Here is a 15,153-nt window from a genome sequence, read left to right as displayed (position 1 = left end):
GTGGGAAGAGGTGTTGCTAGGGTCCACGCGTGAGGGGTAACACTAGCCCTAGCCCCCTTGCATCGATCCTTCTCCGACGACCACAACACCCTGCGCCAGATGCAAGCGTCGATGTCGGGGATGGAAGCTAGGGCAGAAAGAAGGGTTGTTGTCGGCGGTCTCTCTGTGGCGATCAGCGTTGAGGACAACTAGAGTTCAGCTGGCCAGCGCTAGGGCAGAGAGATGGCAGCTGGCGTTGGGCGGCGATCAAGGGCAGAGGAACCGAGGGGAAGGAAAAGGAGGAAGAGAAATATCGGCTTCTCTTGGCCAGGCCTTTATGCGAGCGCGAGGAGAGGAAGAGGCAAGGCGGCGTCGGTTTGGGGAAGAAGGAGAAACAGGCGGCGGTGTGGCTCGAGCACGCGGGGGGAAGGAAATGCACGGGAAAAAAAAAGAAAATAAAGAAAAGAAATAGAAAAAGAAAAGGAATTAAGAAAAACAAACATTTCATCGTTAAAATGGGGTAGCCTAAACAAGCTTTCCCGGGTCCCCGTATTTATCCCCGTAAACTCGTCCATACGAGCTTTGAAAAATTCCCAAAAAATTTCTAAAAATTTCAGAAAATTCTCTTATCATTATTCGTCATTTTTCGGTATTTTACAAAAATGATATAAAGTATTTCTAGCATGCTTTTTATCATGGGTCAAAGGAATTGACTCAATAAGTGATACCTTGAGTTTTCCCTTTGAAGCTCCCCCTTGACTTGAGCTTCCTCCTTTGACTTTGGTCGGTTTCTTCCCCTTAGGATGTTGACTATGATAATGCCCTCTTTGATTGCATAAGAAACACATAATATGTTCCTTGCTCTTCCTTGTTATGGAACCGACCTTCTTGGGCTTCTCCATGCCTTTTGGTTTCACTTGACCTTTCTTCTTGGTCAACTTAGGGCACTTGCTTTTGTAATGCCCTTTCTCCCTTCACTCAAAGTAAATAATATGATTTTTATTATTGCTAATTGAAATTTCTATACCTTTGCTTATAGAGGTGGCACATTATCCTCCATTTTATTTTTCTTGACTTGTGGAGGTGGCATCATCTTCCTCTCCATTTAACTCGGACGTAGAAGTTCTTCTTGCTCCGGCGTCAATGAACGATGCTTCCCCTCAATCCTAGAGGTGGAGGCCTCTTCTTGTTCATCCTCTTGCACATTGAACAAAGAGTATTCTCCCTCTTTGTCTTTTTCGTTGCCCTCCATTGAGGATGAAGCTTCTTGGATTTCTTCTTCTTCTGATGTTGAGCACCTCTCAACCTCGGAGTTCTCTTCTTCTTGATCCGATAAGTTGACTCTTTGGATTTGTCTTGATTTGGTGTAGTAGAGGGTTCTTCATGAATTCTTACCAACTCGCTCCAAAGCTCCTTGACATATTTGCATTCTCCAATCTTGCATAAAATTTTGCTTGGCAATAAACTAACCAATAATTTGGTTACCTTGCCATTTGCTTAGCACCTTTGAATTTGCTCATTGCTCCATTTGCTTTTCTTGAAGATTTTGCCTTTTGAATCCATTGGAGCTTCAAATCCCTCCATTAGAGCAAACCATTGCTCTATCTCTATCATGAAGAAGTTTTCGATTCTTGATTTCCAGGAATTGAAGCTTGTCGATGTGAATGGTAGAGGCATTCTTGTGTCGAATCCATCTCGAAAATTCATTTTGAAGTTGAGCCTTTGATGAAGTCTTTGACTTAATGAAATTTAGGCTTCAACTTCTTCTTCCTCTAGCTCGTTACCCTTCCGGTGATGAGTCCAGTAAAGAGCGGGCTTGCTTTGATATCACTTGTTGGGTCACTTCGAAGCAAGGGGGTGATTAGCTTGTCGCACTTGTTTGCTTGCTTCGAAGATGATGATGATGAAGCGGAAAACCTCACAACAAGCTCACAACACTAACACCAGGATTTACTTGGTATCCATCTCAAGAAGAGGTGATTAATCCAAGGATTCACACACGATGCCCTCTCCACTAAGAAAGAGACTCCTTCTCAGATACAACTAGAGGTGGAGAAACCTCGTACAAACTCACACAAGCATACAACTCAAAACAAGAAATAAATACACGATAATACAAATGAAGAACCTTCTTTTTTGATCTCTTGTAGGTTTTAGATGCCTCTTGACTCTTGGAAGTGCAACAACACTTATCCCTAAGATGCTTCAAGAACTAGCGGAAGAATCATGAGCTCGGTCGTAAAGATCTTGTGTGTGCACTTCTTCATTTGAACTTACCGTCGCCTTTATATTTCACGATCTATGGCTCACAATCGATTGATCTTCCTCCCAATTGATTGCTACGTAAGATCCCAGCGATCCCAACCGTCCAAAACATGTATCCTGCGCAATGGTCATATCCCAATCGATTGGAGAGGCTTGAATCGATCGATTGATCGATTCAGAGTGTCTCTGTGCTCTCACTGAAAAAAGCCCTAAATCGATTGACCGATCGATTCAGGCTTCCTTGCATTCTTGCGAGAAATCCAACCCCAATCAATCGACTAATCGATTGTCGTTGCCCAATTGATCGGCTGATCGATTGGGAACCTCTCTGTACTTGCGAGAAGGTCTCCCCAATCGATCGGCTGATCGATTGGCCTCTTCAGATTGGTTGAAACAAGGTCAAGATGAGGATCTTTTGTAGGATGACTAGCTAGATAAAAAAAAAATTGCCTTTCTAAAATGACAACTAATTCTCGATTAACTTTCACTAAGCTTTCATTATCAAGGGTAAGCTTTTGGATTATTTTTTTCCTTTATAATGCAATGAACACATCCAATTTCTTCCTCTAAGTCTATATGAAATTGTGAAGCCGATGTCTCACCCCGTTGTGGTGTAGACTCAAATTTAATAAGGAGGGGGTGCCAAGTAAATTTACTTCCTCAGGGGTAGGGAGAATATCAACAATAATATACAAAATCAATAATGATACATAATTAATTAAAAACCATTAACTATATAAGATGAATTTAGCATGAGTTGAAATACACATAATGATTACCTGGCTAAGACAGACTTTTGCTAACCTAGTCTTTATTTTATTTTTGTGAGAATAAATAGATCTCCACTTACTTATCCTTGGTGTTACAATGTTGTCTATCACTTGAATAGGGACATGCTCAAGAAACCAAACCTATGTCATAATTAAACAATTAGATACTATTAAAATATTTATGAAATATATTAACTTACCAATAAAAACTTACAGCAAGTAGATTGGCAAATCTCTTCATATAAGGTAGTGAGAGGGTACACCTAGGAGTCTTCAATGTAAAAGCATTCCCAAATATTGGGAGTTGAGGAGTCATATAATTATATATAACCTTAACTCAATTATAACTTCCTAGGTTGTTGAAATTATCGACAATATTTACAATTCTTAAAGATAGCTTATATGTCCTAGAAGCAAATAAAATAGAAGAAAAAAGATATAAAATATAAAATTTATAAAATAGCAAAACATCCGAATCTGAATCAACTTGGAGACAATATGTCCTCATTAGATTTTCCAATCTATATCTAACATGGAAAAAAATGTTTCAAATAATGCACCAAAGGCAACATTAGAATGCATCACGATATGTCTGCCTCTATTTGGGATTCCAAGCAATAATGCTACATCATTGGTTGTGAAGGACATAACCACATTGGCGAATTTGAATGTCTCTTATTCACAATTCCAACTCTCAAATATATTCACTAGTAATCCCTTAAGATGTTGAATTTTTGGTATGCTCATGAATAATGAAAATGGGCTATTTCTTATAACACTTATGTGTTTTTCATGGAGCATAACTCCTGAATGATCCTTTGTCTTTCCTCTTATGAAAGTTCCAGAATAAAAATCTATAAAATATCCCAACTTGCTCATTCAATGTAACTTGTCCTACAAACTTGATAATTGAATTACACTTCTTGAACTTAATGTATTTCTTTTACTTTCTTGCTGTATAACAAAACAATACTCAAAAATTGTAAAATTCAATATAATATCTTAGTAAAACAAAGTTAAACTAAATTTAGTTACTAGCTCTATACAACGAATGAAAACATAATTAACAATTATGAAATTAGAATAAATGCAAACATAAATAATATATAATCTAAAAAAAATATTAAATTTGTTGATAATTTAAATTAAGTTAATGAACTAAGAGTTCTATATACATTATAATCTTAAAAATATTAAAATTTTTAAATTTGTTGACAACACAGTTCTATACACACATAAGGTGCTCGGTTTAGAGGTTTAGAGATGATATAACTTATTTAGATTAAGAAATCCTTAACATATTTTAAATAAGAAATATGATAAATATTAAATCAAACTATACTTTATACCAAAGTTAAATAGTATTAACCTATTTAGATAAAGTATATATTAGGAAATTCTTCTTGATAGTGTTAACAAGGCTACATATAAAAAATGTATTTTCATAAATAAAGCTATAATGAAAAATAAATGAACCATTAAAAAAAATACTTTTACTCTCAAAAGTTTTGCCTTTAGAGATGATGATGGATATTTCGACATTCTCATAGATGTATTAATGTGGTGCGATGGAACAATAAGGAGCTAACCCGATGAAGAAGGTGGTGAAGCTCGGGACAGTAACAAGTTAACGCGGTGAAAAAGATAGTGAAATAGAACTTTGACCTAGGTTGTGAAGCTTTCGGGAATACGATAGCTAGTGAATATATGATTTGGACTTTACAACTTCTGGAGAATAGAGAAGTAAATGACGATGATTGTGGAGGTGAAGAAACTAGATATGAAAAGGATCGGTGATACAGGACTTCACCGGTGAAATACTGAAAGACAGGAATGAGTAGACGACCAAGTTGAGAATTGCATTTTTGAAATTAAGTGAAAGCAGGGAGCCGGCGATGTCGGGAGGGAAGGAAGAGTTACGGTTCAGGATTGGATTTTAGTTGAAGCGGGGCTTCGTGAAATTAAAATGATTCGGAATGCTTTTTCTTGCTTCAAACGAGCGCTCGAGATATATGGCGACGAGCAGGTGATGTGGATGAGGGGTAAAATCAATATCTCTTACGTTATTTGATCATTTTAAAAATTATGTACATGAAATAGGTATTTTACGAATTTAATTATGCACTTCAGTAAAAATCGGAAACATGTTTGTTCAAGCGAACCGGAGGTTTAGTTGAACCGGGTTGGCTGTGATAAATTTCGAGAGATAAACCCTTTTCTTGCTTTTCCTCTTTATTCCCTCTGCAATTCCAGCGCGAATCTGCCGCCGCCTCTCCCCCGACTCGACCTGCGACTGCTTATCTCGAGCAGGAGGAAGAGGAAGTCGTTTTCCCTTGTTCTCGTAATCACCCCCTTCTTCCCCTTCGCGCCAGATTAGTGTGACCCTCCTCCGCTGGGTGACTCGAGCGAAGCCTCTTATCTTTGATACTTTCAGCAATTTCGTTTTTTTGAACTATCTGTTTCGTGAATATTTGAAAGAATCTTCACTTGTGCGGTTAAACAATACTATGTTTTTAAGCATCTATTTGTACATGGAAGTCTCCTTATCTTTTGATTCTTTGGCGTTGAATTTGGACCTTGTTGCTCTTGAAAGTATTACCCAACGACAATCTTTCTTATAATTTTTGCCAGGTTTTTGTGTTCTTCTATTGCAAAAATCTACGTGTTAAATTCAAGTTTCTGGAAGCTTGAGTTATGTATCTCTCAGAGGGCCGGTCGTTGTTGCTTAAGGTTCCAAAGTCAGCAGTGACATCCGTCCTCACTTTGAATATGATTCCTGATACTGAAAAAGAGAAGGGCTCAGATGTTTCAAAACTAAAAGAGGCAGACGTACTGAGGCATTTAAAGTCAGAGAGGAACATTGCTGTTGCACTAGATTTTTTCAGACATGTGGCAGGGTTAAATGGATTTAGACACACTCCCCTCACATACCAAATGATGATTGAGAAATTAGGGAGGCAAAATGCAATGGATACTGTTCAATACCTCCTGCAACAGATGAAGCTGCAAGGTCTACCCTGCACTGAGGACATATTCATCAGTGTCATAAGGTCGTATGCTCAAAGTAGTACAGTAGAACAAGCCTTGAAAACATTCTACCGCATTCAAGATTTTGGTTGCAGACCCACTGTCAGAATCTACAATCATATTTTGGATGCAGTTCTGAAGGATAACAGGATCAATTTGATAAATCCTATTTACAGTAATATGAAGAAAGAGGGAATAGAACCCAATGTCTTCACCTACAACATTCTTCTCAAAGCTTTATGCCAAAATAATCGAATAGATACTGCACGCAAACTTCTCATCGAGATGTCAAAGAAGGGGCACTCTCCAGATGCAGTGAGTTACACCACAATTGTATCTTCCCTTTGTAAGTTTGGAAAGTTAGATGAGGCCAAGGAGTTAGCTAAAAGCTCAGCTTCCTGTGTACCTGCATATAATGCTCTGATTAACAGTGTATGTAAGGAGCATAATGTTAAAGAGGCACTTTGTTTGGTTGATGATATGATAACTAGAGGATTGTGGCCTAATGAAATCACTTACACGACAATTTTGAATGCTTTGTGTAATGTAAAGGAAATGAAGCTGTCTGTTGCTATTCTAGCTCAAATGCTAGTTAAAGGATGTGCCCCTAGTATTGTTACCTTCACATCTTTGATAAAAGGTTTTCTTGAAGAAGGAAACATCTCAGAAGCTATAGATGTTTGGCATGGAATGACTCTAGAAGGATGCATGCCCAACATCATTGCATACAATGTCCTTATTCATGGCCTTTGCTCTGCTGGAAATCTTAGAAGAGGTTTAGCTGTATTTGATGAGATGATTCAAAATGATTTCTCTCCTGATATTAGAACTTATAGTTCTCTGATTAACTCCTTATCAAAAGTAGGAGACCTTGAAGGTGCAATGTCAATATGGAACACTATGATGAACAGTGGTTGTAAGCCTAATGTAGTCGTATATACCTGCATGGTGGAGGCATTTTGCAAGAGGTTCATGTTTGAGCATGCTATGAACTTTATTAAGAATATGATATTGGAGAACTGTCCTCCTAATACAGTGACATATAATACTTTAGTTAAATATTTATGCGATAGTGGAAGAGTAGGGTGGGCCATGAACATAATAGATGAGATGAAAATTCATGGTTGTCTGCCGAACACCAGAACCTACAATGAATTGCTCTGTGGCCTCTGCAAAGAAGGAAGTTTCAGAGAAGTTTTTACACTTATGGGTGACATGATAGCAAATGGGGCTGAGTTCAATGTTGTCACTTATAACACAGTGATACATAGCATCTCACGGATGGGTATGATCAAGGAAGCTTTGCTACTGACTGGAAAGATGATTGTCCATGGCATAAAACCTGACTCTTTCACTATTAATGGATTGATTTATGCTTCCTGTAAGGCTGGCTTAGTTAGAAATGCTACTCAATTTTTTGGTCAACTCTATTCAGGAAATTATTACAGGGATGTATTTTCCTATACTACTCTGATAGCTGGCCTTTGTAATGAGCAGAGGATAGATGATTCTATGGTATATCTTCAGAAAATGCTGGATGAAGGTATTTTCCCCAATGTTGTCACTTGGAATGTACTAGTACGAGGCATTTATGTAAACTCAGATTACTCTGTTATGATTAGAGTGATGAATGGCATTCTGAAGTAAGGTGATCATTCTATGAGAGTGGATGTTTGGATCTAGGGCTTATTGTCCTGCTGTTTGCCAGTGAAAAGGATAATTTAAGCTTTTCAATCAACCAAAAAAATAGGTAAAAAGAGGGTCATGAATGCTCTATTGGTGGTATATAAAGAAAAACATTCTTAGTTTGCTCATGAAAGGAAGAGTAGGGCAGATCCTTGGTTGTCACCTCTAAATGAAATAAGTTGGCAGTTTGTCTGTCAAGCTTGCCTTTTGGATTGTTGATAATTAACCAAGGTGATGGCTTGCCTCCTTGAGCACTTGCTATTGGCTTGGTTGCATAATCAGAAGTATTTAACTGTACAAGAAATGATATGGTAACTTCTAATGTGAAGAGAACAAAATAGTTGTATTTCACCTGATTATATGCTGAAATATCAGTCTGTAGCAGATCTAGCTATTGCATTACAAGATTACCTTCAACAATTTCTACTGGGATAGCATCCATCCTGATACCAAATTTTTTTACGATGTATGGGATATACCTGGAATTGTCTTTATTAGTTTATAGCTTGATCTGCTGTTTTTTCGGGGATGGGTGGGTGGGGGAACCCTTCCTCATGGCAAAATCTAGTTCATTTAGTAAGAGCATTAATGTATCTGGACTGCTCGAGAATTGGAAATGTAATACTCATCTTAAGAGCAGAGCATGCCAGCCCAATTTCAGCATGTCTATAATCAATTGTGATGAGAAGAATGCGCAGTGGTAATCTGGGTTGCTTCACATTGAGGGAAGATTTCACATTGTTCTTTTGTTACTTGGTTAGCTTGTGTAGAATCTGGAGACTTCTTACTTTAGAAAAGATCCAGCAAAGTGAGGCTTACAAGATCTCACACGTGTTGGCTTTCTCATGAAGATGAACCTTTTGATTATACATTCTTCAAGTTTAAGATTTCTTTATATATATGACAATTGTTTGTCAGCAATTCAGATAGAAAAAGCACCTTGCAAGAGTGAATAGTTTCAATCTGGATTGATAACAAGGTCCTTGAAAGTGACATACAACTACTGCTTGGAAATTACTCCTCGATTCTACCATCTACATTGTGTGTAGAACAAAAAACACTAGAACATTCAAACGAAGGAGGATTTCGTTCTCCTAAGATTTGGAAGTAACACGATATACTTTCTCGTTATTCTATTTCGAACATGTAAAAGTTGGGTAACAACTAACAAGTGTGACAGTGCTCCAACATATCTTTTTCTTTTTTTTTTCCTGAATCTATTCAAAGATACTAATAGTTCTCAAATATAGTTAGATTCAAAAGTATTTGATTGATTTCAGTAAAGGCAGCAGTAGAGAGCTGCAAATACTATATGATCCTCAGATCCTGTTCGAATGAAGGAAGCTGGAATGCCGGAGGTGGGATGACTGCTGACGGGTTGAAGACTTCGATCCTGCAAACAAAATCAAAATCAGGAAAGGGGTTCCTGGCGTTGACCCTCCGACGCTCAAGTCAAAATCAGGAAGAGAGAATGAAGTAATCAAGAAAAAAGAAAATCTTGCCTTCCTCATACTTGGCATCTCCTTTTATATCTTTTTCTGTGATCGTTCATTTGTCCTTATTGATATGCATTGAGCATGCACTATACTTGGTGTAACATAAGATCTCTTTTCTGTTGTGTTTTCAAAATTGGACCAAAATGATTGATTTAATACATTGGAAAGTTTTAGTGGCATGACCTTGTAGAATTGTTTGATGGAGGGATAAAATCCATGTAAATGGCCCTAAATAGATTGGAGTCTCACGGGTGTTTTTTTTGGGTACTTTGGTGAACATAAGGATAAGTTGTTTTATGGTTAGATAGCTTTCACTAACTTTTGATTTACTTTCAACTTGTTTGATTTATTATTTCTTTGCTTATTTATACTTATTACTTATTAGAATATATAACTTGAATAGGAAAATTATATGAATTTGGGTGGAAAATTCTAGATTTACACTGGTGCTAAATACAGTGTCACAAGAATCACAGCAATCTCAAATTTACAGTATGCCAATTTCCTTGAGGATGATGGTAATCAACACATGCCATGGTCAGACAAGATGCGGTTGCTGGCTGGTTTTCCACTCTGCAAGCAGACAATTGGAGGGACAGTTGGAGGATACAATTCCCCAAAGGCCTTCCAACAAAATGGTTCATACATGTGATACTGTTCTTGTAGTGGTTGAAGCTCGATCCCAGTTATACTGATGTCTGAACATGGAGAAGCATCACTGCATGCAAAGTGCACTGGTTTCACTGTGTATGTCCCTCTGATGTTCTCATAGGCAATTCCTGACAGGGCTACGGCTGATGTCTGGTTTTTACATGAAGATCTATCACAGTAAAATTGGTCAATGACAATCGGAGTCTGGACTTCGGATACTCTTATGTTTGAGAATGTTACACTTTGAACAGATCCTGATCCACCCTGCAATTCATAGTATTTGTGCTGATATCCATTAGTGTTCCCAGGTACAGTTTGTTTGTGTATCTTTTCTATGCAATGCTTTTATAGCGGGACAAACAAAATGTAATTCCTTGTATGCTAATTGTAAGTTGTTTGCAGAATGGGATAAGAGAAACTTTATTACTGGATATGAACTGAAGGAATTTTATAGATTACTTTGTAATTAGGGTATGCTGAAGCATTCACCTGCCAGGTCTTGATTCTGACACCATTCGTTGTGTTGTGCACGTTGATGTCTCTTACAGTTATATTAGAAACACATGCTTTCATGTTGTCTCTTCCAAGGCCACCAATGCTGATTCCATGACCAGGACCACAGTCTACACTGTGGATGTTGATGTTTGTGCATCCTGTTTGGATTGAGACACAGTCGTCACCTATGTTTAAGCAAAATGCAAGATCTCATGTTAGCAAATCTCGAGCAGTTTGTTACAGTGAAAATTTGTTTCGACTTTCTTGTTATCTTAAACCATTTAGATGCCATGGAGGATCTTAAACCAATCTTTTGTTCTGCAGCATTTAGGATGAATATCAAATGATCACCCTTAGAGCACAATGGGTGAGAAGTGAAATTGTTTGAACATGTATATTATCACTGTTTGTTGTTGATATTTGTTGTCAGTGTGAAAAATTGGCACCATATTCCTTTGCTATGCCAGAAAGGAAATGCTGAATCAGTAAAAACAGTTTACCACAGCTCATGTTGGTATGATGAATCATTACATCCCTTGAATTTTGCAGATGTATTCCATCTGTGTTGAGGCTTGTGCCAGGTGAATTAATTGTCATGTTGAAGACCTGGACTGCTTCACAATTGTCAAACTTGAGGTGGCATTGTGGACTGTTTTGGATTGTGATGCCAGTTATTGTTACATTATAACTCCCATAGAACCGCAGAGCCTGCAAATGTTTTGTTTGGTGAATCATTGCTATATTGAATGGCGAATGCCACAAATTGGATGGGATTTCTTACAGTTGGCTTGATCTCCACCAACTTCAGACTGAGCTCATAGTCGCTCTGCCAAAGGTTTCACCTTGAAAATCAGCAATGTGCAATAATATTTATGACTTGTAGGGTTATTATGTTCGAGCGAGAAATGAATATGACTACTCTATGAAGGATGAACCATGGTCAGGATGTATTTGTAACAAAAAAGAGTGAACTTGAGTCTTTCCCCCTAAGGGTTAAGATGCTTTGATGATGCAAGCAGAGATAACTAATCGATAATGTTCAAATGGAGATAAAATCAGCTATCTTACTGGATGAGCATTAGACTCTGTGCTCGTCCACCATATGCTGCCTCGTCCTTCTATGACTCCACTACCACGAATTGTTATTCCTTGCAGTTTCGTGAACTCGATCCAGCAGAGTAGGCCAGATCCCCAACTTCGGGAATCAGCTGGGGCCAAAATTGTTCCATCTAACTGCAACAGGCGCAAGCGATTCTTTAGGATTAGTCATTTTATTCCTGGTGAGTTTTATATACCCTAGCAAATTATTTCATCCTCTCACCCTGGATGAACCTAAATAAATGATCTTGTTTTTCTAGTCTTGTATCTTCTATCACTATAGTATTCTGTTATTTTTTACTCTTCCTTCCATTTATTTATCTCGTGTCCTTGTTAAATTCATTACTATATCACTAGTTTCCAACAGGCATTTAAAACTGTTTGTGTAGACCAAATACAATTGATTACTCTGATGCTGGAAACTGCATCGCAAATGGCTAGCTTCTGTTTCCATCCTCAAGTCGTAGGATTACCTGGAACACAATGTTTGGCCCACAAGAAGGTCCAGAAAAGGAGATGGGGCCTACAAGGAACTCAAACTCAGCTGGAACAATCAAAACTGATCCTTCCACCTTGCACGCAGCAGCCCATGCAGCCTCAAAAGCCTGCAGCAAAACCAAGGTCAGAATCATTCTTAACTTTCTCCACCAAATCTTGTTCTTTTATCAACCACAAACAACCTTTTAAAAAGACAACTAAAAGAATCAAGTAGTTGAAAAGGAGGCAACAACATTCTGATTCCCTGTGACAGTTTATATTGTGACATTGAAAAGCAAAAAAAAAAAGCAGAGCCTTTTTTTTTTTGTCACACATTGCATCACAAAAAGTCCTCTCTCTGTTTCAATTTGGATTTGCCTACATGCAATCTCCAGCCAAATTACAAGTAGACTAATTAGCGTGCATATTTATGGACTAACTCTCCCCATAAGCTGGTTTGTAAAATGCTATAGTTAAAAGTTTAGCTAATGGGGGTAGAAGGAAGAATGTGTGAGAAGCTGACCTTGGTGTCATCTGCGACACCATCCCCGTTGGCTCCATAATCAAGCACACTAAACATGGCGGCTGGATTTGGCACCTGGTGCTCTGTTCCCGGATATGGTGGTTGTGAGCTCGGAGGTGGATTCAACTGGTTGTCTCTACTGTCACCGTGATCGTCACGATCACCCTTGCTGCTACCGACACTTGTATGTCTTCCCTTCTTTCTTGCCATGGCTGAGGGAGACAACTTTGGCTTCCTGTGCCTAGTTCCTTGCTTCACATCCGTCAAATTTAGTCCATAACAAGAGGACAAGGAAGAAGAGCAGCAGCACAAAGCATTTCAACCTCATTCTGCTGAAACGACGAGAGATGAAAAGATGGAGAAGAAGGTGAGTTTATAAATAGGCGTAGGCCCCAGCACTCCAAGTCGCGTGTCCACCTAAGCATAAGCAGCTCCTACGTTTCCACAAATTAAAAGAAAAAAAAATTATATGTTCAACTTATTTTATAAATATTTGTAACAACAGCTTACGCCGACAACAAATAGATAATATTAAGAATAATAAACACATGGTATTGACATAAGAAATTGTGTGTATGCGTGTGTCTATGTGTATATATTAAAATAAGAGATGATAAGTTAATTGAAATCGAAAGATTTAAATATTTAGAATTATTTTTATAAAATGATGGAGAGATTGAGAGAGAAATTTTACATAAAATACAAATAGGATAGTTGAAATGAAGAGGAGCGTCGAATGTTTTATGTGATTTTAAAGTACCTCTTAAATTTACATGTAAGTTCTATAAAATCACAGTTAGACTTGCTATGCTATATGGAACTGAATGTTATGCTATGACTCGAGCACATGAGCAGAAGATGAGAATTGCAGAGATGAGGATATTAAGGTGGATGTGTAGACATACGAGAATGGACAAAATAAGAAATGAGAGCATTAGAGAGAAAGTCGGAGTTGCATTTATTGAGAAAAAACTCTGAGAGACACATTTAAGATGGTACAAACATATATTTAGACGACTAATACATCCTCCAGTTAGGTGATGTGAAACTATGATAAACATACATATCAAACGAGGAAGAAGAAGACTAAAAAAGATTTGGTTAGTAGGAGATAGAACTCAATAGTGTAAAAATATTCATACAGTCGACTTTACTTAGTGAGAAAATACTTGGTTATTGTTGTTGTTATTGTTGTTGATTGGTGGACAAGCAACAAAGTCGAATATTTTGTATTCATATTTTTGTACATTTTACGTCAATTTACCACATGATTGTAATAATTTTTTTTGCTAATGTTATATATTCAGCTTATGTCGACTAATTCTGAAATGATCAATCTGATTTTATAATTTTTTTTTTACAATTTATAGGATAAATTAAAAAATACTCACAGCAAACGACTCATATGGCAAAAGACGATTCGCTCACCCCCAGTGCCCCCGTCAATCCTTCCCTAGGCCAACACGAAGGAGGTAAATCACGGGTGGCTACTAGCCATTAGTGCAAATGGCTAAGACATGGGGGAGGTTATGCTAAGTTACGCCGAGTTTCGACCCCAAGACCTCATGTGACAATACGTCATGTCTTAACCATCGCACCACCCCGAGGAGACCACAGCGAACGACTCATGAACCTAGCATTCTTAGATTAATCATTTATCAAAAAAAAATATTCATTAATGGGTCAAAATTGGAATTGACAGGACACCATTGAACCATTGTCTCGGGGCATAATTGTAAAGGATCATACATCAGTAAACTCTCATATTCACGCTAAATCAAGAGTGAATTGCTCATAAAGTAAATAATTTTATTTTATATACCAGCTAGATAGTTCTGTAGTTGAATGCATGGGTTGTGTGAGTTAAGACACAATTTTCATGTTCATATTATGTGGATGGATTGTGTGCATTAAGACACAATTATCATGTTCATACTATGTGGATGGTGCATGTGAGCTAAATGTTAGGCATATCTTATATTTATTGTCTTATAGGATCATCATATCCATATCTTTTTGGAACTAATTATTATGGCATTAATATTGTAATTATGGTTAATACACACAATTATCATGTTCATACTTTGTGGATGGTGCATGTGAGCTAATTGTTATACAGATTCTTTGTTTATTGTCTTATAGGATCGTCACATGATATCCATATCTTTTTAAAACCAATTGTTATGACATTAATATTGTAATTATAGTTGTTCTTGTCCGAAATTGATGAAGATGACTGATGAGGTGGATGACGCGCTGACCATGGAGGACCTCAATTTTAAATGGAGAAAATCCAAAGCCGATAACTAACCTACTATGTCACTAAAGGCATAGAGAGAAGAAAGCGTCAATAGACAATCCAGGAATGAGTTCCCAGTGCAATTATTCTGACGTTCAAGTTAGTTTTGAGACTAAATGCAAGTAACTGTGAAAGTAGTGGTGATGAATAATGAAAATCATTGGAGATCTTAACTTCGCATAGAGAAGAGACCCCTTATATATCACCTTTGTCCTTGACCCATGTAACGAGACGTCTCATCATAGTAAAGTAACCCATCTTGCCATTATGCCTAAATGATACCTGGTAGTCCCATTATAGGGATGATAAACATGTCTACTGTATTGGCTATAAAGATACACTTTCCAGAACTTCTGACAAACTTCTGTGTGTCATTAAATGAGACAA

At 37.6% G+C, this 15,153-nt stretch overlaps 2 protein-coding genes across 2 annotated transcripts; one reads left to right on the top strand and one right to left on the bottom strand.

Moving 5' to 3' along the window:
* Nucleotides 1-5,241: 5,241 nt before the first annotated feature.
* On the top strand, nt 5,242-8,626 carry LOC122029045 (pentatricopeptide repeat-containing protein At3g48810-like). The gene has a single exon (XM_042588008.1). The coding sequence runs from the start codon at nt 5,709-5,711 to the stop codon at nt 7,686-7,688; it is 1,980 nt and encodes a 659-aa protein (XP_042443942.1). The 5' UTR covers nt 5,242-5,708; the 3' UTR covers nt 7,689-8,626.
* Nucleotides 8,627-9,745: 1,119 nt separating this feature from the next.
* LOC122002020 (polygalacturonase At1g48100-like) lies at nt 9,746-12,677 on the bottom strand. Its single transcript, XM_042557048.1, has 7 exons — nt 12,468-12,677; nt 11,941-12,072; nt 11,438-11,602; nt 11,151-11,195; nt 10,870-11,077; nt 10,364-10,554; nt 9,746-10,138 (listed from the first exon to the last, which is right to left on the bottom strand). Exons 1-7 carry the CDS (start codon nt 12,675-12,677, stop codon nt 9,746-9,748), a joined length of 1,344 nt encoding a protein of 447 aa, XP_042412982.1.
* Nucleotides 12,678-15,153: the final 2,476 nt, after the last annotated feature.

This window comes from Zingiber officinale, chromosome 1A, assembly GCF_018446385.1.
Source record: "Zingiber officinale cultivar Zhangliang chromosome 1A, Zo_v1.1, whole genome shotgun sequence".
In the NCBI taxonomy this organism is placed as follows: domain Eukaryota; kingdom Viridiplantae; phylum Streptophyta; class Magnoliopsida; order Zingiberales; family Zingiberaceae; genus Zingiber; species Zingiber officinale.
Note: the sequence above shows the minus strand (reverse complement) of the source record. Positions and strands in the feature narration are given on the sequence as shown.

Excerpts from the sequence above, each read along its gene's own strand:
- LOC122029045 (XM_042588008.1), top strand. The coding sequence starts at position 5,709 with ATGTATCTCTCAGAGGGCCGGTCGTTGTTGCTTAAGGTTCCAAAGTCA.
- LOC122002020 (XM_042557048.1), bottom strand. The coding sequence starts at position 12,677 with ATGGCAAGAAAGAAGGGAAGACATACAAGTGTCGGTAGCAGCAAGGGT. Across the intron at positions 11,603-11,940 it reads GGCCAAACATTGTGTTCCAG|TTAGATGGAACAATTTTGGC; the intron begins GTAATCCTACGA and ends CGCCTGTTGCAG. Across the intron at positions 11,078-11,150 it reads TGGTGGAGATCAAGCCAACT|GCTCTGCGGTTCTATGGGAG; the intron begins GTAAGAAATCCC and ends AAACATTTGCAG.